The 23,471-nt window shown below is 45.4% G+C and overlaps 1 protein-coding gene across 1 annotated transcript in view; it reads right to left on the reverse strand.

Moving 5' to 3' along the window:
* The window catches only part of LOC121567691 (cyclin-dependent kinase-like 1), a 39,501-nt gene that overhangs the window by 11,137 nt on the left and 4,893 nt on the right, over positions 1-23,471 (reverse strand). Inside the window, exons 3-7 of the mRNA XM_041877906.2 lie at positions 22,698-22,819; positions 17,612-17,684; positions 17,357-17,447; positions 16,066-16,266; positions 15,875-15,957 (exon numbers count right to left, since the gene is read on the reverse strand). Of these exons, the coding sequence (XP_041733840.1) occupies positions 15,875-15,957; positions 16,066-16,266; positions 17,357-17,447; positions 17,612-17,684; positions 22,698-22,819 (570 nt within the window). The remainder of the gene's footprint in view (positions 1-15,874; positions 15,958-16,065; positions 16,267-17,356; positions 17,448-17,611; positions 17,685-22,697; positions 22,820-23,471) is intronic.

A 23,471-nucleotide genomic window follows, 5' to 3' on the forward strand; every position in this document is an offset into this window, starting at 1 on the left:
TGACAGTACCCCCCCCTTGACGCGCGGCTCCAGCCGTGCGCCGACCCCGGCCTCGGGGACGGCCAGGAGGACGCGGACCCGGGCGCGTGGGATGCCCACGGTGGAACTCAGTCAGGAGGGATGGATCGAGGATGTCCCTCCTGGGCACCCAGCACCGTTCCTCCGGACCGTACCCTCCCACTCCACGAGATACTGGAGACCACTCATCCGGCGCCTCGAGTCCAAGATGGTCCGGACTCTGTACGCCGGGGGCCCCCTCGATGTCCAAAGGGGGGCGGAGGGGTCTCTCCTATCTCATTATCCTGGAGTGGACCAGCTACCACCGGCCTGAGAAGAGACACATGGAACGAGGGGTTAATATTTTTGTACTCTATAGGCAGTTGTAACCTGTAACACACCTCGTTCAACCTTCTCAGGACTTTAAAGGGCCCCACAAACCGCCGACCCAGCTTCCGGCAGGGCAGGCGGAGGGGCAGGTTTCGGTCGAGAGCCAGACTCGATCTCCCGGTGCGTACACCGGCCCCTCACTGCGGTGGCGATCGGCGCTCGCTTTTGTTGACGGATGGCACGCTGCAGATGGACATGGGCAGCGTCCCCACGTCTCCTCCGAGCGCCGAATCCACTCGTCCACCGCAGGGGCCTCGGTCTGGCTCTCGTGCCACGGTGCCAGGACCGGCTGATACCCTAAAATACACTGGAAAGGTGTTAATCCGGTGGAGGAGTGGCGGAGAGAGTTCTGGGCCATCTCTGCCCAGGGGATATACCTCGACCACTCCTCCGGCCGGTCCCGGCAATAGGACCTCAAAAACCTACCCACATCCTGGTTCACACGTTCAACCTGCCCATTGCTCTCTGGGTGGTACCCCGAGGTAAGGCTAACCGAGACCCCCAGGCGTTCCATGAAAGCCCCCCCAGACTCTGGAGGTGAACTGGGGACCTCGGTCGGACACAATATCCTCGGGGACCCCATAGTGCCGGAACACGTGGGTAAAGAGGGCCTCGGCGGTCTGTAGGGCAGTAGGGAGACCCGGCAGTGGGAGGAGACGACAGGCCTTAGAAAACCGATCCACAACGACCAAAATGGTGGTATTACCCTGGGAAGGGGGTAGATCGGTCACAAAATCTACCGAGAGGTGGGACCATGGTCGTTGTGGAACGGGCAGAGGATGTAACTTACCTCTGGGCAAATGTCTAGGTGCCTTACACTGGGCACATACCGAGCAGGAGGAGACATAAACCCTCACATCCCTGGCTAACGTTGGCCACCAGTATTTTACGCTAAGGCAGTGCACCGTCCGACCAATACCAGGATGTCCAGAGGAGGGTGATGTATGAGCCCAAGAAATAAGCCGATCACGAACCTCGAGCGGAACGTTACGTCCGCCCCACAGGACACTCGGGGGAGTAGGGTCGGTACGCAGCGCCCGCTCGATTTCCGTATCGACCTCCCATACTACCGGAGCCACCAGACAAGACTCCGGCAGTATGGAAATAGGCTCAATGGACCTCTCCTCTGTGTCATACTGCCGGGACAGGGCGTCTGCCTTACCGTTCTGGGACCCAGGGATGTATGTGATCTTAAAAACAAACCGGGTCAGGAACATGTTCCACCTAGCCTGACGAGGGTTCAATCTCCTAGCTGCCCGGATGTACTCCAGGTTACGGTGATCAGTCAGAATGAGGAAAGGGTGTTGAGCCCCCTCAAGCCAATGCCTCCACACCTTTAGGGCCTGGACTACAGCTAACAGCTCCCTGTCCCCAACGTCATAATTGCGCTCCGCCGAGCTGAGCTTCTTAGAGTAGAATGCACAGGGGCGGAGCTTAGGTGGCGTGCCGGACCGTTGTGACAGGACTGCCCCAATACCGGTCTCGGACGCGTCCACCTCTACTTGGAAAGGCAAAGAGGGATCCGGATGCGCCAGCACCGGGGCCGAGGCGAACAGGTTCTTCAGCTTGACAAATGCCCTGTCCGCCTCAGCTGACCACTGCAAGCGCACCGGACCCCCCTTTAGCAGGGACGTAATGGGAACTGCAACCTGTCCAAAGCCCGGATAAACCTCCGGTAGTAATTAGCAAAACCCAAGAACCGCTGCACCTCTTTTACGGTGGTTGGAGTTTGCCAATTACGCACAGCCGATACCCGATCTACCTCTATCTCCACGCCAGACGCGGACAACCGATAACCCAAAAAGGAGACGGACTCCTGGAAGAACAGGCATTTCTCTGCCTTGACATACAAGTCATGCTCCAACAGTCGTCTCAATACTCGGCGCACCTGGGCTACATGCTCAGCTCGTGTAGAAGAGTACACCAGGATGTCGTCGATGTAAACTACTACACCCTGCCCATGCATGTCCCGGAAAATCTCGTCAACAAAGGATTGGAAGACTGAAGGAGCATTCATTAACCCGTATGGCATGACGAGATACTCGTAATGACCCGAGGTGGTACTAAATGCTGTCTTCCATTCATCCCCCCCCTTAATGCGCACCAGATTGTACGCGCTCCTGAGATCTAACTTTGTGAAGAATCGCGCTCCGCGTAATGATTCCGTCATCGTCGCAATCAGTGGCAGTGGGTAGCTGTATTTAACTGTAATCTGATTGAGACTACGATAATCAATACACGGGCGCAATCCCCCGTCCTTCTTCTTCACAAAGAAGAAACTCGAGGAGACTGGGGAAGTAGAGGGCCGTATGTATCCCTGTGCCAAGGACTCGGCTATGTATGTCTCCATAGCCGCTGTCTCCTCTTGAGACAGGGGATACACATGACTCCTGGGAAGAGCTGCTCCAGTCTGGATATTTATCGCACAGTCCCCCTGTCTATGAGGAGGTAGCCTTGCTGCCCTCGATTTACTAAAGACCAGTGCTAAATCCTCATACTCGGGGGAATGCGCAGTGCGGGCACTTGGTTCGGACTCTCTACCGAGGTCGCCCCTATGGAAACACCTAGACATCTCCCTACACACTGGGCAGACCACTCCATAAGAGCCCTCTGTTGCCACGCTATGGTAGGATCGTGGGTACTTAACCAGGGAAGCCCCAACACCACTGGAGTACGCAGGAGAGTCAATCAGATAGAACTGAATGATCTCCTCATGACCCCCTGCGTAGTCATAGTCAGCGGTGCTGTGACATCCCTGATCAGACCCGACCCCAACGGCCGGCTGTCTAATGCATGGACAGGGAATGGAACTTCTACCGGCCGAAGGGGAATTCCTAACCTAGCACAAAATTTACGATCAATAAAGTTCCCAGCTGCGCCTGAATCTACTAGCGCCTTATGCTGGGAATGAGGTGCCACCTGTGGAAAACGCACAGGAATACTCATGTGACCAACAGAGAGCTCTGGGTAAGTGGGGCGCCTACTCACCTGAAATATCAGTGCGTGACCTGTTGTCCCCTCTCTCAGAAGACCCTCCCCAGCACCTGGCCGTGGTGTGTCCTCCACGACCACAGTTGGTGCAGGGGTTGGCCCTCCTCGGGTTCTCCCTCCTCCTCTCTCTAGCGCCAGCACCCCGAGCTCCATAGGAATAGGCTCGGAGGTGCTGGAGGATGGAATGGACGACCCCCACTCGGGACGTCCGCGGGTAGCCAGCAGGGTGTCTAGACTGATGGAGATGTCCACCAGCTGGTCGAACGACAGGTTGGTGTCCCTGCAGGCCATCTCACGACGAACGTCCTCTCGTAGGCTACACCGATAGTGGTCAATGAGGGCCCTCTCATTCCATCCCGCATCCGCTGCTAGTGTCCGGAACTCCAGTGCGAACTCCTGTGCGCTCCTCTTCCCCCTGTCGGAGGTGGAATAGACGCTCTCCCGCCGCTTTCCCCTCAGGTGGATGATCGAAGACAGTCCTGAAGCGGCGGGAAAACTCCGCGTAGGTGATGGTGGCGGCGTCTATTCCCCTCCATTCGGCGTTGGCCCACTCCAACGCCTTCCCGGAGAGACAGGAGATGAGGGCGGAGACGCTCTCGTATCCCGAGGGCGCCGGGTGTATGGTGGCAAGGTAAAGTTCTACCTGTAGGAGAAAGCCCTGACACCCGGCTGCAGAACCGTCATATGCCCTCGGGAGGCGAGAGCCGAATGCCACTGGGTTCCGGTGCTGAGAGAGGAGGACTGGCCGTTGGTGCTGGGATGGTGTGAGAAGGCGTGGGCACCTCCCGATTCATCAACCGGCGCAGACTGTTGGACACCTCGTCCATGGCGACCCCCGAGTTGCCGGATCATGGCGTCCTGGTAATTAATCCGGTCCTCCAGGGAATCGGGTATCGCCGCTGTTCCTGCTGACTCCATGGAGATGGTGTGTTGTTCTGTCATGCGGTGAGGTGTATGTGTGGTGGAAGTCAGGCGCAGGACACCGAGGCTCAGTCCAACAGAGTTTACTCAAAATTTCCAAAAGGAAACGGAAAACAAACGACCTCAAACAACAAGAGGCGAGCATTTACGCAAAATGCGTAAAACACAACAAATGCAAACAAGAAGCAAAACACGCAGCACAACGACAGGCGAACAACAACACACAATCCTACCAAGCAAAAAGACGGAACTTATAGGACAGGTGATGAATACACAATAGGACACAGGTGTGACAGACAGACAAAAGCAATCACACACAGAAACATAGATCGGTGGCAGCTAGTACTCCGGGGACGGCGACCGCCGACGCCTGCTCGTACCAGGAGGGGGAGCAGCCTCGGCAGAATCCGTGACAGTATAGTATAGTATAGTATAGTATAGTATAATATAGTATAGTGTATATATAGTTAGGTATTGTAGTGTCTGGCTAGGCCAGGAGATATACTAATATAGTTAGTTATAGTATAGTATAGTATAGTATAGTGTGTATATTGTAACGATCCCGGCAGTCTGAGTCGGGTCCTGTCTGTGGACTAGTTTTTCTGCTCGGGATCTCCAGTTTCCCAAGGGTTCTGGAACGCTCCGGGGAGCTCTCTTGATTTCCGCACCTGCATCCCATCAGCAATCTGCACACCTGGTCCTGATCATCACCCTTCTTAGGCTCTGGCCTAACATCCATTCCCTGCCGGATCGTTAGCCATGAACAGTAGGTTTACCAGAGTATCAGTCTTAGAGCCTCTAGCGTTAGTTTTGTTGTTTTGCACCTTGTTGGTTTGTTGTTTACTTACCTCCGTTTTGTTCCATCTGCAGTCACTCGTCCGAACCTTCACCCTACCTCTGCCTGATGGTCGGCGGCTGCCGAGCCATCATTGGACCAACAACTGCATCCTCAACAACTCATCCACGCCGCCCGCTCTGTTCCCTGGATTATTCAGCATCACTCTTGAATTTGTAAATAAACACTCACCTTCGTTTCAACTTACCTTGTCCTGGTCTGCTTCTGGGTTCTGGCTTTGTAACTCGTGACAGAACGATCCGGCCAGTAATGAACCCAGCGGACCTGGACTCTGTTCGCCATGCCATTACCCATCAGGAGAAGATGTTGGGCCATCATAGCACGGAGCTACAGGAGATCGCGTTGGCAGTTCGGAACCTTTCTACCGGTCTGACGGAGGTCCAGAACCAGCGCAAGTTTCCGGTGGAGGATCCACTACCGGTTTCACCCATCTCGCCTGCCGCGTCTGGAGCGGTGTCCTTCCGTGAGCCCAAGGTTCCGACGCCGGATAAATATGAGGGGGAGCTGGGAAGATGCCGTTCTTTCCTTATGCAGTGTGGGTTAGTGTTCGATCTACAGCCCTACTCTTATGCCACAGACAAGGCTAGGATAGCCTTTGTGATTGAGTTGCTGCGTGGTCGAGCGCTGGAGTGGGCTTCAGCCGTTTGGGAACGACAAGACCCCTGCATGGCTTCATACCAGGGGTTCACGGCCGAGATGAGGAAGCTTTTCGACCATTCCGTCCGAGGGAGGGACGCAGCTAGGCGCCTGTTTTCGCTTCACCAAGGAACTCGCAGCGTGGCCGACTTCGTGATCGAGTTCAAGACGTTGGCTGTGGAGAGTGGGTGGAATGAGGAGTCTCTGCAAGCGGCCTTTTACCAGGGTCTGTCGGAGCAGCTCAAGGATGAGTTGATCTCCTATCCGGAGCCTAGTGACCTGGACAGCTTGGTAGCCTTGTCGATTCGGGTGGATAATCGAGTCCGAGAGCGAAGGAGGGAGAAGCAATGGGGTCCGTCCAATCGATCAGCTTCTCAGTTCCCAGTCGGGTCGGGTGGTGGACCAGAACACGTCGATCATTCTCCACCACAAAGGATTAGTGGAGAGGTCCTCTCTCGATTCTGAACCCATGCAAGTGGGGCGGCACGGGTTAACCAAGGAGGAGCGTCAACATAGACGTAAGACCAACTGCTGCCTCTACTGTGGTAGCTCGGGACATTACATCTCCACTTGTTCCCGGCGGTCGTCAAACTGCCCGGCTCGCTAAAGTTGGGAGGACTTTTAGCGAGCCAGTTTCAACCTCTCAGTACCTCTGTCAGACCCCGTTTCCCGGCTACCCTTGTGAACAGGAATCAGAGCTTAGCGATTAACGCTTTTATCGATTCAGGTGCCGATGGAAGCTTTCTTGATGCCGAGTTGGTGGAACAGCTGGGGCTTTCCAAGGAGCAATTGCCGGAAGCCATTGAAGCGACCACTCTGAACGGCAGTAGTCTGGCACGTATCACGATGAGGACTGAACCGGTTAAGATGCTGTTGTCGGGGAATCATTCGGAGATGATTTCATTCTTCATTCTGCCGTCTTCCCATGTTCCTCTGGTCCTTGGATACCCCTGGCTGAAGGAACACAATCCCACGTTCGATTGGGTGACGGGCAAGGTAACGAGTTGGAGCCTTGATTGTCATGCTAACTGTCTCAAGACTGCCTGTCCCCATTCGGTTCCCAGTCAGGTGATTGAGGCTAAACCCCCAGATTTGTCCCTGGTTCCCGAGACATATCACGATTTGGGGGAAGTGTTCAGTAAGCAGAAGGCTCTGTCACTCCCCTCCCCCACCGACCATATGATTGTGCCATCAACCTGTTCCCTGGAGCTGTCTACCCCAAGGGAAGGTTATACAGTATCTCCCGCCCTGAACGTGAGGCTTTGGAGACCTACATCAAGGAGTCCCTAGCTGCTGGTCTCGTTCGTCCCTCGTCATCACCCCTGGGGGCAGGATTCTTCTTTGTGGGTAAGAAGGATGGCTCTCTTCGACCGTGTATTGATTATCGGGGGTTGAATGACATCACGGTCAAGAACAAGTATCCCCTGCCCTTGATGAGTTCTGCCTTCGACTCCTTACAGGGTGCTACGGTGTTCACCAAGCTAGACCCTACGCAATGCGTATCACATGGTCCGGATCAGAGAGGGAGACGAGTGGTTGACGGGTTTCAATACACCGATGGGTCACTTCGAGTATCAGGTGATGCCGTTTGGACTGACCAATGCTCCAGCGGTATTCCAGAGTATGGTGAACGACGTCCTGAGAGATATGATCGGTCTCTTTGTGTTTGTTTACCTGGATGACATTCTGATCTTCTCGAAGGAACCTTCCCGACCACGTCCAGCATGTCCGGCAGGTTCTGCAGCGATTGTTGGAGAATCGCCTGTTCGTGAAGGCCGAGAAGTGCGAGTTTCACGCCCACCACGACATCCTTTCTCGGGTACATCATCTCCAGGGGAGAGATTAGGATGGACCAGGAGAAGGTTAGAGCAGTTCTGGAATGGGCCCAGCCCGGCACGAGATTGCAGCTCCAGAGATTTTTTGGGGTTTGCGAATTTCTACCGCAGATTCATCCGGGATTACAGCCGTGTGGCCGCTCCGTTAACTGCCTTGACTTCCAGTATCAGGAGCTTCAAGTGGAATCCGGAGGCGGATCGAGCGTTTCTGGATTTGAAGAGGCGATTCACCAACGCACCGATTCTCTCTCAACCGGACACGGCCCGTCAGTTCGTCGTTGAAGTGGACGCGTCTGATGTGGGAGTTGGCGCCATCCTGTCGCAGCGATGCTCCACGGACAGTAAACTCCATCCCTGCGCCTACTACTCTCGTCGCCTTTCGCCTGCGGAGAGGAATTACGATGTGGGTAACCGGGAGCTTCTCGCGGTGAAACTTGCCTTGGAGGAGTGGCGCCACTGGTTGGAGGGGGCGGAGCAACCGTTTATTGTCTGGACTGACCACAAGAATCTTGCTTACGTGCAATCGGCTAGACGTCTCAACTCCCGTCAGGCCAGGTGGTCGTTGTTTTCGGACGATTCAATTTTTCCCTGACGTTCCGACCTGGATCTAAGAACGGCAAGGCGGGACGCCTTGTCTCGGATGTTCTCCAAGACGGAGGAGAGTGGGTCCAAGACCGAGACAATTCTCCCCCGGAACTGCGTCGTGGGAGCTGTTAGGTGGAAGATTGAGGAGGAGGTGATGGCGGCTCTTCGGACGCAGCCCGGTCCCGGTAACGGTCCACCCGGTCGGTTGTTTGTGCCTGAGTCGGTTCGTCCTGCGGTCCTCAAATGGTCCCACGCCAGCAAGATGGCTTGTCACCCTGGCGTGGCTCGGACGATGGCGTTTCTTCGCAGACGGTTTTGGTGGCCTGCCATGGCCGAGGATACTCGGGGTTATGTTGCTGCCTGTCCAGTGTGTGCGCAGAATAAGGGTACCAATCGGCCCAGCTCTGGACTACTTCACCCCCTTCCTATTCCCCGGCGACCATGGTCGCATCTGGCCCTGGACTTTGTCACTGGGTTGTCCGCTTCTGAGGGGAACACGGTCGTTCTGACTATCGTGGACAGATTCAGCAAGTTCGCCCACTTTGTGCCAATTGCCAAGCTTCCCTCTGCCTCGGAGACGTCCGAGATCCTGGTTAGGGAGGTTTTCAGGGTCCACGGGTTGCCCAGTGATATCGTTTCCGACCGTGGTCCTCAGTTTACCTCTGCTGTCTGGAAGTCCTTCTGTTTGGCCATTGGAGCTACAGTCAGTCTCACATCTGGTTTTCACCCCCAATCTAATGGTCAGGCGGAGAGAGCCAACCAGAAGATGGAATCCACGCTACGCTGCCTGGCCTCTTCCAACCCCACCTCCTGGGTCTCTCAGTTGCCTTGGGTTGAGTATGCCCACAATACTCTCCCTACATCTGCCACTGGGATGTCTCCCTTCCAGTGCCTGTATGGCTACCAACCTCCCTTGTTCCCTTCTCAGGAGAAGGAGCTCTCAGTGCCTTCTGTTCAGGCCCATATTCGTCGTTGCCACCGGACCTGGCATCGGGCCAGAAAGGCACTCCTTAGAGTTTCGGACCGGTATCAGCTCCAGGCGAATCGTCGCCGGATCCCCGCTCCCACCTACACCATCGGAGATAGGGTCTGGTTGGCCACACGGGATCTTCCTTTACGGACTGAGTCTAGGAAGTTGTTACCGAAGTTCATTGGTCCGTTTGTGGTGGAGAAGGTGATCAATCCGGTGGCAGTTCGACTCAAACTCCCGAGGACGCTCAGAGTCCATCCCACCTTTCATGTCTCCTGCCTCAAGCCTGTTTTCCTCAGTCCTCTGTTGCCTCCTCCGCCTCCTCCTCCTCCTCCTCGGATGATCGGAGGTGGTCCTGCCTACACGGTGCGACGCATCATGGATTCCAGACGGCGGGGCCGGGGTTTCCAGTATCTCGTGGACTGGGAGGGGTATGGTCCTGAAGAGAGGAGTTGGATTCCGCGGCGACAGATCCTAGATGCTGACCTCATCCGTGACTTCTACCGCCTCCATCCTGGCGCTCCGGGAGTCCGCCCGGTGGCGTTCGTCGGAGGGGGGTACTGTAACGATCCCGGCAGTCTGAGTCGGGTCCTGTCTGTGGACTAGTTTTTCTGCTCGGGATCTCCAGTTTCCCGAGGGTTCTGGAACGCTCCGGGGAGCTCTCTTGATTTCCGCACCTGCATCCCATCAGCAATCTGCACACCTGGTCCTGATCATCACCCTTCTTAGGCTCTGGCCTAACATCCATTCCCTGCCGGATCGTTAGCCATGAACAGTAGGTTTACCAGAGTATCAGTCTTAGAGCCTCTAGCGTTAGTTTTGTTGTTTTGCACCTTGTTGGTTTGTTGTTTACTTACCTCCGTTTTGTTCCATCTGCAGTCACTCGTCCGGAACCTTCACCCTACCTCTGCCTGATGGTCGGCGGCTGCCGAGCCATCATTGGACCAACAACTGCATCCTCAACAACTCATCCACGCCGCCCGCTCTGTTCCCTGGATTATTCAGCATCACTCTTGAATTTGTAAATAAACACTCACCTTCGTTTCAACTTACCTTGTCCTGGTCTGCTTCTGGGTTCTGGCTTTGTAACTCGTGACATATATATAGTTAGGTATTGTAGTGTCTGGCTAGGCCAGGGGATATATTAATATAGTTAGTTATTGTATAGTATAGTATAGTATAGTATAGTATAGTATAATATAATATAATATAATATAATATAATATAATATAATATAGTATAGTATAGTATAGTATAGTATAGTATAGTATAGTTATGTACCATAGTGTATGGCTAGGCCAGGGGATATAGTAATATAGTTAGTTATAGTATAGTATAGTACAGTATAGTATAGTATAGTATAATGTGTATATATAGTTAGGTATTGTAGTGTCTGGCTAGGCCAGGGAATATAGTAATATAGTTAGTTATTGTATAGTATAGTATAGTATAGTATATATAGTTACGTAACATAGTGTCTGGCTAGACCAAGGGATATAGTAATATAGTTAGTTATAGTATAGTATAGTATATATAGTTAGGTATTGTAGTGTCTGGCTAGGCCAAGGGATATAGTAATATAGTTAGTTATAGTATAGTATAGTATAATGTGTATATATAGTTAGGTATTGTAGTGTCTGGCTAGGCCAGGGGATATAGTAATATAGTTAGGTATAGTATAGTATAGTATATATAGTTACGTACCATAGTGTCTGGCTAGACCAAGGGATATAGTAATATAGTTAGTTATAGTATAGTATAGTATAGTATATATAGTTACGTACCATAGTGTCTGGCTAGGCCAGGGGATATAGTAATATAGTTAGTTATTGTATAGTATAGTATAGTATAGTATAGTATAGTATAGTATAATATAATATAATATAATATAATATAGTATAGTATAGTATAGTATAGTATAGTTATGTACCATAGTGTATGGCTAGGCCAGGGGATATAGTAATATAGTTAGTTATAGTATAGTATAGTACAGTATAGTATAGTATAGTATAATGTGTATATATAGTTAGGTATTGTAGTGTCTGGCTAGGCCAGGGAATATAGTAATATAGTTAGTTATTGTATAGTATAGTATAGTATAGTATATATAGTTACGTAACATAGTGTCTGGCTAGACCAAGGGATATAGTAATATAGTTAGTTATAGTATAGTATAGTATATATAGTTAGGTATTGTAGTGTCTGGCTAGGCCAAGGGATATAGTAATATAGTTAGTTATAGTATAGTATAGTATAGTATAATGTGTATATATAGTTAGGTATTGTAGTGTCTGGCTAAGCCAGGGGATATAGTAATATAGTTAGGTATAGTATAGTATAGTATATATAGTTACGTACCATAGTGTCTGGCTAGACCAAGGGATATAGTAATATAGTTAGTTATAGTATAGTATAGTATAGTATATATAGTTACGTACCATAGTGTCTGGCTAGGCCAGGGGATATAGTAATATAGTTAGGTATAGTATATTATAGTATAGTATAGTATAATATATTGTATATATAGTTAGGTACTGTAGTGTCCGGCTAGGCCAGGGGATATAGTAATATAGTTAGTTATAGTATAGTATAGTATATATAGTTACGTACCATAGTGTCTGGCTAGGCCAGGGGATATAGTAATATAGTTAGTTATAGTATAGTATAGTATAGTATATATAGTTACGTACCATAGTGTCTGGCTAGGCCAGGGGATATAGTAATATAGTTAGGTATAGTATAGTATAGTATATATAATATAGTATAGTGTATATATAGTTAGGTATTGTAGTGTCTGGCTAGGCCAGGGGATATACTAATATAGTTAGTTATAGTATAGTATTATAATATTATAATTATAATTATAATATGCCATTTAGCAGACGCTTTTATCCAAAGCGACTTACAGTCATGCGTGCATACATTTTTTTTTTTGTGTATGGGTGGTCCTGGGGATCGAACCCACTACCTTGGCGTTACAAGCGCCGTGCTTTACCAGCTGAGCTACAGAGGACCACATATAGTATAGTATAGTATAGTATAGTATAGTATAGTATAGTATAGTATAGTATAGTGTGTATATATAGTTAGGTATTGTAGTGTCTGGCTAGGCCAGGGGATATAGTAATATAGTTAGTTATTGTATAGTATAGTATAATATAATATAGTATAGTATAGTATAGTTATGTACCATAGTGTATGGCTAGGCCAGGGGATATAGTAATATAGTTATTTATAGTATAGTGTGTATATATAGTTAGGCATTGTAGTGTCTGGCTAGGCCAGGGGATATAGTAATATAGTTAGGTATAGTATAGTATAATATATATAGTTACGTACCATAGTGTCTGGCTAGACCAAGGGATATAGTAATATAGTTAGTTATAGTATAGTATAGTATAGTATATATAGTTAGGTATTGTAGTGTCTGGCTAGGCCAGGGGATATAGTAATATAGTTAGGTATAGTATAGTATAGTATATATAGTTACGTACCATAGTGTCTGGCTAGACCAAGGGATATAGTAATATAGTTAGTTATAGTATAGTATAGTATATATAGTTACGTACCATAGTGTCTGGCTAGGCCAGGGGATATAGTAATATAGTTAGGTATAGTATAGTATAGTATAGTACAGTATAATATAGTATATTGTATATATAGTTAGGTATTGTAGTGTCTGGCTAGGACAGGGGATATAGTAATATGGTTAGGTATAGTATAGTATAATATAGTATAGTGTATATATAGTTAGGTACTGTAGTGTCTGGCTAGCCCAGGGGATATAGTAATATAGTTAGTTATTGTATAGTATAGTATAGTATAGTATAGTATAATATAGTGTATATATAGTTAGGTACTGTATTGTCTGGCTAGGGCAAGGGATATAGTAATATAGTTAGTTATAGTATAGTATAGTATAGTATAGTATAGTGTATATATATTTAGGTATTGTAGTGTCTGGCTAGACCAGGGGATATAGTAATATAGTTAGTTATAGTATAGTATAGTATAGTATAGTATAGTATAGTATAGTGTATATATAGTTAGGTACTGTAGTGTCTGGCTAGGCCAAGGGATATACTAATATAGTTAGTTATAGTATAGTATAGTGTGTATATATAGTTAGGTATTGTAGTGTCTGGCTAGGCCAGGCGATATAGTAATATAGTTAGTTATTGTATAGTATAGTATAGTATAGTAGTATAATATACTATACTATACTATACTATACTATACTATACTATACTATACTATAGTATAGTTATGTACCATGGTGTATGGCTAGGCCATGGGATATAGTAATATAGTTAGTTATAGTATAGTATAGTATAGTATAGTGTATATATATTTAGGTATTGTTGTGTCTGGCTAGACCAGGGGATATAGTAATATAGTTAGTTATAGTATAGTATAGTATAGTATAGTATAGTGTGTATATATAGTTAGGTATTGTAGTGTCTGGCTAGGCCAGGGGATATAGTAATATAGTTAGTTATAGTATAGTATAGTATAGTATAGTATAGTGTGTATATATAGTTAGGTATTGTAGTGTCTGGCTAGGCCAGGGGATATAATAATATAGTTAGTTATAGTATAGTATAGTATAGTATAGTATAATATAGTATAGTATAGTATAGTATAGTATAGTATACTATACTATACTATAGTTATGTACCATGGTGTATGGCTAGGCCAGGATATATGGTAATATAGTTAGTTATAGTATATTATAGTATAGTATAGTATAGTATAGTATAGTATAGTATAGTGTGTATATATAGTTAGGTACTGTAGTGTCTGGCTAGACCAGGGGATATAGTAATATAGTTAGCTATTGTATAGTATAGTATAGTATAGTATAGTATAGTATAGTATAGTATAGTATAGTATAGTATAGTATAGTATAGTATAGTATAGTATAGTATAATAGTGTGTATATATTTAGGTATTGTATTGTCTGGCTAGACCAGGGGATATAGTAATATAGTTAGCTATTGTATAGTATAGTATAGTATATATAGTTAGGTACTGTAGTGTCTGGCTAGACCAAGGGATATAGTAATATAGTTAGTTAAAGTATAGTATAGTATATTATAGTATAGTGTATATATAGTTAGGTATTGTAGTGTCTGGCTAGACCAGGGGATATAGTAATATAGTTAGTTATTGTATAGTATAGTATAGTATAGTATAGTATAGTATAGTATAGTATAGTATATTTAGTTAGGTACTGTAGTGTATGGCTAGGCCAAGGGATATAGTAATATAGTTAGTTAAAGTATAGTATAGTATAGTATAGTGTATATATAGTTAGGTATTGTAGTGTCTGGCTAGACCAGGGGATATAGTAATATAGTTAGTTATTGTATAGTATAGTATAGTATAGTATAGTATAGTATAGTATATTTAGTTAGGTACTGTAGTGTATGGCTAGGCCAAGGGATATAGTAATATAGTTAGTTATAGTATAGTATAGTATAATATAGTGTATATATAGTTAGGTACTGTAGTGTCTGGCTAGACCAGGGGATATAGTAATATAGTTAGCTATTGTATAGTATAGTATAGTATAGTATAGTATAGTATAGTATAGTATAGTATAGTATAATAGTGTGTATATATTTAGGTATTGTATTGTCTGGCTAGACCAGGGGATATAGTCATATAGGTAGCTATTGTATAGTATAGTATAGTATATTATAGTATAGTATAGTATAGTATAGTATAGTATAGTATAGTATAGTATAGTATAGTATAGTATAGTATAGTATAGTATAGTATATATAGTTAGGTACTGTAGTGTCTGGCTAGACCAAGGGATATAGTAATATAGTTAGTTAAAGTATAGTATAGTATAGTATAGTATAGTATAGTATAGTATAGTATAGTGTATATATAGTTAGGTATTGTAGTGTCTGGCTAGACCAGGGGATATAGTAATATAGTTAGTTATTGTATTGTATAGTATAGTATACTATATTATAGTATAGTATAGTATATTTAGTTAGGTACTGTAGTGTCTGGCTAGACCAGGGGATATAGTAATATAGTTAGCTATTGTATAGTATAGTATAGTATAGTATAGTATAGTATAGTATAGTATAGTATAGTATAGTATAGTATAGTATAATAGTGTGTATATATTTAGGTATTGTATTGTCTGGCTAGACCAGGGGATATAGTCATATAGGTAGCTATTGTATAGTATAGTATAGTATATTATATTATAGTATAGTATAGTATAGTATAGTATAGTATAGTATAGTATAGTATAGTATAGTATATTATAGTATAGTATAGTATAGTATAGTATATATAGTTAGGTACTGTAGTGTCTGGCTAGACCAAGGGATATAGTAATATAGTTAGTTAAAGTATAGTATAGTATAGTATAGTATAGTATAGTATAGTATAGTGTATATATAGTTAGGTATTGTAGTGTCTGGCTAGACCAGGGGATATAGTAATATAGTTAGTTATTGTATTGTATAGTATAGTATACTATATTATAGTATAGTATAGTATATTTAGTTAGGTACTGTCGTGTCTGGCTAGGCCAAGGGATATAGTAATATAGTTAGTTATAGTATAGTATAGTATAGTGTATATATAGTTAGGTATTGTAGTGTCTGGCTAGACCAGGGGATATAGTAATATAGTTAGTTATAGTATATATAAATAGTTAGGTACCATAGTTTCTGGCTCGGGGATGCTGACTCCGCTGAAGAACACGTTGGATCGGAACACCTGCTGGTGACGAGGGATCAGGTCACCTGATGGGGTCAGAATGGAGGTTATCACAGGCAGCAGGCAGCAAAACAGCAAACAGACGTTGTTTTAAATAACCCAGGACAATACATTTGCTCCTTCTCACTGTGTACCTAGAGTGCGTCTGATGAGGTAGAGCTGGTCGACGTCGGAGCGTCCAGGCCAGAGAGGGTTTCCATGGAGTAGCTCAGCGAATACACAGCCCAGCGCCCAGAGGTCCACCGGGGCTCCATACTGAGTATCACCCACCAGGAGCTCTGGAGCCCGATACCACCGGGTAGCCACGTAGTCTGTATAGTCATCGCCTGGCCCAGCTGGAGAGAGAGAGAGAGAGAGAGAGAGAGAGAGAGAGAGAGAGAGAGAGAGAGAGAGAGAGAGAGAGAGAGAGAGAGAGAGAGAGAGAGAGAGAGAGAGAGAGAGAGAGAGAGAGAACAGAGAGAGAGAGAGAGGCAGAGAGAGAGAGAGAGAGAGAGAGAGAGAGAGAGAGAGAGAGAGAGAGAGAGAGAGAGAGAGAGAGAGAGGTGAGAGAGAGACATTGAATAACATGAACATTACACAGAGAGGCAGACTACAACACCTGCTGACTGACTGACTGACTACCTGTTATTGTTACATATTAATGTATAGTAACAATATACTGAAACAACACGCACAGTAGGTAAACTGAGACACAGGCTGGCTGACTGACTGGTTGCCTAACTGACTGACTGACTGACTGGCTGGCTGACTGACTGACTGGCCGGCTGACTGGCCAACCGGCTGGCTGACTGACTGGCCGGTTGACTGGCCAACCGGCTAGCTGACTGACTTGCTGACTGACTGACTGGACGCCCGGCTGACTGACTGCTTAACTGAATTACTAACTGGCTGAAGTTTCTGACTGATTGACTGGCCGGCTGACTGGCTCACTACCTAACTGGCTGACTAGCCAGCTGATTGGCTGACTGCCTAACTGGCTGACTGGCCGGCTGACTGGCTGACTGCCTAACTGGCTGACTGGCCGGCTGACTGGCTGACTGGCCGGCTGACTGGCTGACTGCCTAACTGGCTGACTGGCCGGCTGACTGGCTGACTGGCCGGCTGACTGGCTGACTGCCTAACTGGCTGACTGGCCGGCTGACTGGCTGACTGGCCGGCTGACTGGCTGACTGGCTGACTGACTGACTGACTGACTGACTCACTGACTGGCTGACTGGCTGACTGGCTGACTGGCTGACTGGCTGACTGACTGTGGAAGTGAGGAGGCCAGAACAGCAGCTGATATCTTTAGGCTCCTTGTTGAATTAGTCATTAGAGAGACATAGAATGCTAAACACACATAAACGTACTCACGGGCTGTGGTGTGTGTGACACACATAAACGTACTCACGGGCTGTGGTGTGTGTGTGTGTGCATGTGACCTACTGAGGATCCTGGCGAATCCAAAGTCACAGAGTTTGATGATTCCTGTCTTGGTGAGGAGGATGTTCTCTGGCTTCACATCCCGATGGATACACTGCAACACACACACACACACACACACACACACACACACACACACACACACTATTACAGAAGTGAAAAGTAATATAGATGTCAATAAAGCTATGAGACAAAATAACTCTTAATAGAAACCTTCATAGCAGACAGACATTAGAAATGCGTATAGCTGAAACTAACGTTGTGTTTGTGGCAGAAGTTGACGGCCTGTAGAGTCTGCCACACCATACTCTTCAGCTGAGCCTCAGGGACCCTGGAGGAGAAAACAATAGGACATATAATAGGACACACACCCCTCTACCAATAGGACATATAATAGGACACACAAGGGTCAGAGGTAATAGAGACTTTGTTGTTGCATTAGTTCAGAAACACATAATCATCATGATATGTATTGTTCCTATATAATCATAATGATATGTATTGTTCCTATATAATCATAATGATATTGATATGTATTGTTCCTATATAATCATAATGATATTGATATGTATTGTTCCTATATAATCATAATGATATTGTTACGTATTGTTCCTATATAATCATAATGATATTGTTATGTATTGTTCCTATATAATCATAATGATATGTATTGTTCCTATATAATCATAATGATATTGATATGTATTGTTCCTATATAATCATCATGATATGTATTGTTCCTATATAATCATAATGATATTGATATGTATTGTTCCTATATAATCATCATGATATGTATTGTTCCTATATAATCATCATGATATGTATTGTTCCTATATAATCATAATGATATTGTTATGTATTGTTCCTATATAATCATAATGATATTGTTATGTATTGTTCCTATATAATCATAATGATATTGTTATGTATTGTTCCTATATAATCATAATGATATGTATTGTTCCTATATAATCATAATGATATTGATATGTATTGTTCCTATATAATCATCATGATATGTATTGTTCCTATATAATCATCATGATATGTATTGTTCCTATATAATCATAATGATATTGATATGTATTGTTCCTATATAATCATCATGATATGTATTGTTCCTATATAATCATCATGATATGTATTGTTCCTATATAATCATAATGATATTGATATGTATTGTTCCTATATAATCATCATGATATGTATTGTTCCTATATAATCATCATGATATGTATTGTTCCTATATAATCATAATGATATTGTTATGTATTGTTCCTATATAATCATAATGATATTGTTATGTATTGTTCCTATATAATCATAATGATATTGTTATGTATTGTTCCTATATAATCATAATGATATGTATTGTTCCTATATAATCATAATGATATTGATATGTATTGTTCCTATATAATCATCATGATATGTATTGTTCCTATATAATCATCATGATATGTATTGTTCCTATATAATCATAATGATATTGATATGTATTGTTCCTATATAATCATCATGATATGTATTGTTCCTATATAATCATCATGATATGTATTGTTCCTATATAATCATAATGATATTGTTATGTATTGTTCCTATATAATCATAATGATATTGTTATGTATTGTTCCTATATAATCATAATGATATTGTTACGTATTGTTCCTATATAATCATAATGATATTGTTACGTATTGTTCCTATATAATCACAATGATATTGTTATGTATTGTTCCTATATAATCATAATGATATTGTTATGTATTGTTCCTATATAATCATAATGATATTGTTATGTATTGTTCATATATAATCATCATGATATTGTTACGTATTGTTCCTATATAATCATAATGATATTGTTACGTATTGTTCCTATATAATCATAATGATATTGTTACGTATTGTTCCTATATAATCATAATGATATTGTTATGTATTGTTCCTATATAATCATAATGATATTGTTATGTATTGTTCCTATATAATCATAATGATATTGTTACGTATTGTTCCTATATAATCATAATGATATTGTTACGTATTGTTCCTATATAATCATAATGATATTGTTACGTACTCCGATCCTTTCACTTCAAATCCAAACGGACTCCTGCTTTAAACAGTTCCCTATCACCCAGGCAACTGCATGCCTGTCGCCCCTTTGCAACCACAGCTTTTGTTTTCAGGGGCGGCTAGAGTTTCTGCTGCATGGCCTTCTGGGTAAAGGACCTGTAGTGAGGCAGCTTTCACACTACATAATACACACTACCCTTTGTCCTGGGAACGGAGTGTGTGTGGGGTAGAGGGGTGTGTGTCCTATTATATGTCCTATTGTGTTCTCCTCCAGGGTCCCTGAGGCTCAGCTGAAGAGTATGGTGTGGCAGACTCTACAGGCCGTCAACTTCTGCCACAAACACAACGTTAGTTTCAGCTATACGCATTTCTAATGTCTGTCTGCAATAAAGGTTTCTATTAAGAGTTATTTTGTCTCATAGCTTTATTGACATCTATATTACTTTTCACTTCTGTAATAGTGTGTGTGTGTGTGTGTGTGTGTGTGTGTGTGTGTGTGTGTGTGTGTGTGTGTGTGTGTGTGTGTGTGTGTGTACGTGCATGCGTCCGTGCCTGTGTGCTTGCGTGTGTAAATTAAGAGTATGCTGACACAAGCTAAAGTTTCTGTATTTTCTTTAGGGAACACTATTTCCTCTTTCACAACAGTCACTAACATTCTCTGTCTTTAGTGTCTCTTAGCAACGGTCTCCCACCATGTAGTTCACCCACTGTTCCCCCTCTCTGTCCCTCTCTCTCATTTTGTCTGTCCCCCTATCTCTCCCTCCCCTCTCTCTTTCTCCCTCCCCCTCTCTGTCCCTCGCTCCCCCTCTCTGTCCCCCGCTCCCACCCTCTCTTTCAATTTCAATTTCAATTTAAGGGCTTTACTGGCATGGGAAACGTATGTTAACAATGCCAAAGCAAGTGAAGTAGGTAATAAAGAAAAGTGAAATAAACAACTAATATTAACAGTAAACATTACACTCAGAAGTAATGTTTACTGTAATCTCGCCAGTGGTCAGACTAACCACCGGGTAACTATTGGATTACAGCCCAGTGGTTAGACTAACCACCAGGTAACTATTGGATTACAGCCCAGTGGTCAGACTAACCACCAGGTAACTATTGGATTACACTAACCACCAGGTAACTATTGGATTACAGCCCAGTGGTTAGACTAACCACCAGGTAACTATTGGATTACAGCCCAGTGGTCAGACTAACCACCAGGTAACTATTGGATTACAGCCCAGTGGTTAGACTAACCACCAGGTAACTATTGGATTACACTAACCACCAGGTAACTATTGGATTACAGCCCAGTGGTTAGACTAACCACCAGGTAACTATTGGATTACAGCCCAGTGGTTAGACTAACCACCAGGTAACTATTGGATTACACTAACCACCAGGTAACTATTGGATTACAGCCCAGTGGTCAGACTAACCACCAGGTAACTATTGGATTACAGCCCAGTGGTTAGACTAACCACCAGGTAACTATTGGATTACAGCCCAGTGGTCAGACTAACCACCAGGTAACTATTGGATTACAGCCCAGTGGTTAGACTAACCACCAGGTAACTATTGGATTACAGCCCAGTGGTTAGACTAACCACCAGGTAACTATTGGATTACAGCCCAGTGGTCAGACTAACCACCAGGTAACTATTGGATTACAGCCCAGTGGTTAGACTAACCACCAGGTAACTATTGGATTACAGCCCAGTGGTTAGACTAACCACCAGGTAACTATTGGATTACAGCCCAGTGGTTAGACTAACCACCAGGTAACTATTGGATTACAGCCCAGTGGTTAGACTAACCACCAGGTAACTATTGGATTACAGCCCAATGGTCAGACTAACCACCAGGTAACTATTGGATTACAGCCCAGTGGTTAGACTAACCACCAGGTAACTATTGGATTACAGCCCAGTGGTTAGACTAACCACCAGGTAACTATTGGATTACAGCCCAGTGGTCAGACTAACCACCAGGTAACTATTGGATTACAGCCCAGTGGTTAGACTAACCACCAGGTAACTATTGGATTACAGCCCAGTGGTTAGACTAACCACCAGGTAACTATTGGATTACAGCCCAGTGGTCAGACTAACCACCGGGTAACTATTGGATTACACTAACCACCAGGTAACTATTGGATTACAGCCCAGTGGTTAGACTAACCACCAGGTAACTATTGGATTACAGCCCAGTGGTTAGACTAACCACCAGGTAACTATTGGATTACAGCCCAGTGGTCAGACTAACCACCAGGTAACTATTGGATTACAGCCCAGTGGTTAGACTAACCACCAGGTAACTATTGGATTACAGCCCAGTGGTCAGACTAACCACCAGGTAACTATTGGATTACAGCCCAGTGGTTAGACTAACCACCAGGTAACTATTGGATTACAGCCCAGTGGTTAGACTAACCACCGGGTAACTATTGGATTACAGCCCAGTGGTTAGACTAACCACCAGGTAACTATTGGATTACAGCCCAGTGGTCAGACTAACCACCGGGTAACTATTGGATTACACTAACCACCAGGTAACTATTGGATTACAGCCCAGTGGTTAGACTAACCACCGGGTAACTATTGGATTACAGCCCAGTGGTTAGACTAACCACCAGGTAACTATTGGATTACAGCCCAGTGGTTAGACTAACCACCAGGTAACTATTGGATTACAGCCCAGTGGTTAGACTAACCACCAGGTAACTATTGGATTACAGCCCAGTGGTCAGACTAACCACCAGGTAACTATTGGATTACAGCCCAGTGGTTAGACTAACCACCAGGTAACTATTGGATTACAGCCCAGTGGTTAGACTAACCACCAGGTAACTATTGGATTACAGCCCAGTGGTTAGACTAACCACCAGGTAACTATTGGATTACAGCCCAGTGGTTAGACTAACCACCAGGTAACTATTGGATTACAGCCCAGTGGTTAGACTAACCACCAGGTAACTATTGGATTACAGCCCAGTGGTTAGACTAACCACCAGGTAACTATTGGATTACAGTCTAGTGGCATGGCAAAGTGTATGACGTGAGGAGTCACTAAATGAAACAGGAAAGATGATCTTAGTGTTCAGTCAGACATGCTCCTGAGGGTGAGAGGGTTTTACCAACACAAAGGCCTTCACGTTTCTATTAGCAGCTGACAGTAAAGTGTTCTGTGTTGGGCCCGCAGGAGTGATGACAGGGTGATAGAGTTAACGTACCCACGGGGGTTAGGGAGTTATGACAGGGTGATCCGGTTAACGTACCCACGGGGGTGTCGGTCCAGCTCGTTCAGGACGGTCTGCTCACAGAACTCAAAGACCAGGTGGAGACGTCTCTTCCTCCTGAAGACCTCCAGGAGGTTCACCAGGTTCACATGCTTTAGCTGCTGCAGGGAGGAACACAGTGGGTGGTGAGGGGGTGGTGAGAGGGTGGTGGGGGGGTGGTGAGGGGGTGGTGAGGGGTGGTGGGAGGGTGGTGGGGGGGTGGTGAGGGGGTGGTGGGAGGGTGGTGGGGGGGTGGTGAGAGGGTGGTGAGAGGGTGGTGAGAGGGTGGTGAGGGGGGTGGTGAGAGGGTGGTGAGAGGGTGGTGAGGGGGTGGTGAGAGGGTGGTGAGAGGGTGGTGAGGGGGTGGTGAGAGGGTGGTGAGAGGGTGGTGAGGGGGTGGTGAGAGGGGTGGTGAGGGGGTGGTGAGAGGGGTGGTGAGAGGGTGGTGAGAGGGGTGGTGAGAGGGTGGTGAGGGGGGTGGTGAGGGGGTGGTGAGAGGGTGGTGAGGGGGTGGTGAGGGGATGGTGAGAGGGTGGTGAGAGGGTGGTGAGGGGGTGGTGAGAGGGTGGTGAGAGGGTGGTGGGGGGGTGGTGAGAGGGTGGTGAGGGGGGTGGTGAGAGGGTGGTGAGGGGGTGGTGAGGGGGGTGGTGAGAGGGTGGTGAGAGGGTGGTGAGGGGGTGGTGAGAGGGTGGTGAGAGGGTGGTGAGGGGGGTGGTGAGAGGGTGGTGAGAGGGTGGTGAGGGGGTGGTGAGAGGGTGGTGAGGGGTGGTGAGG

The sequence above is a fragment of the Coregonus clupeaformis genome, unplaced genomic scaffold, assembly GCF_020615455.1.
Source record: "Coregonus clupeaformis isolate EN_2021a unplaced genomic scaffold, ASM2061545v1 scaf1102, whole genome shotgun sequence".
Lineage (NCBI taxonomy): Eukaryota > Metazoa > Chordata > Actinopteri > Salmoniformes > Salmonidae > Coregonus > Coregonus clupeaformis.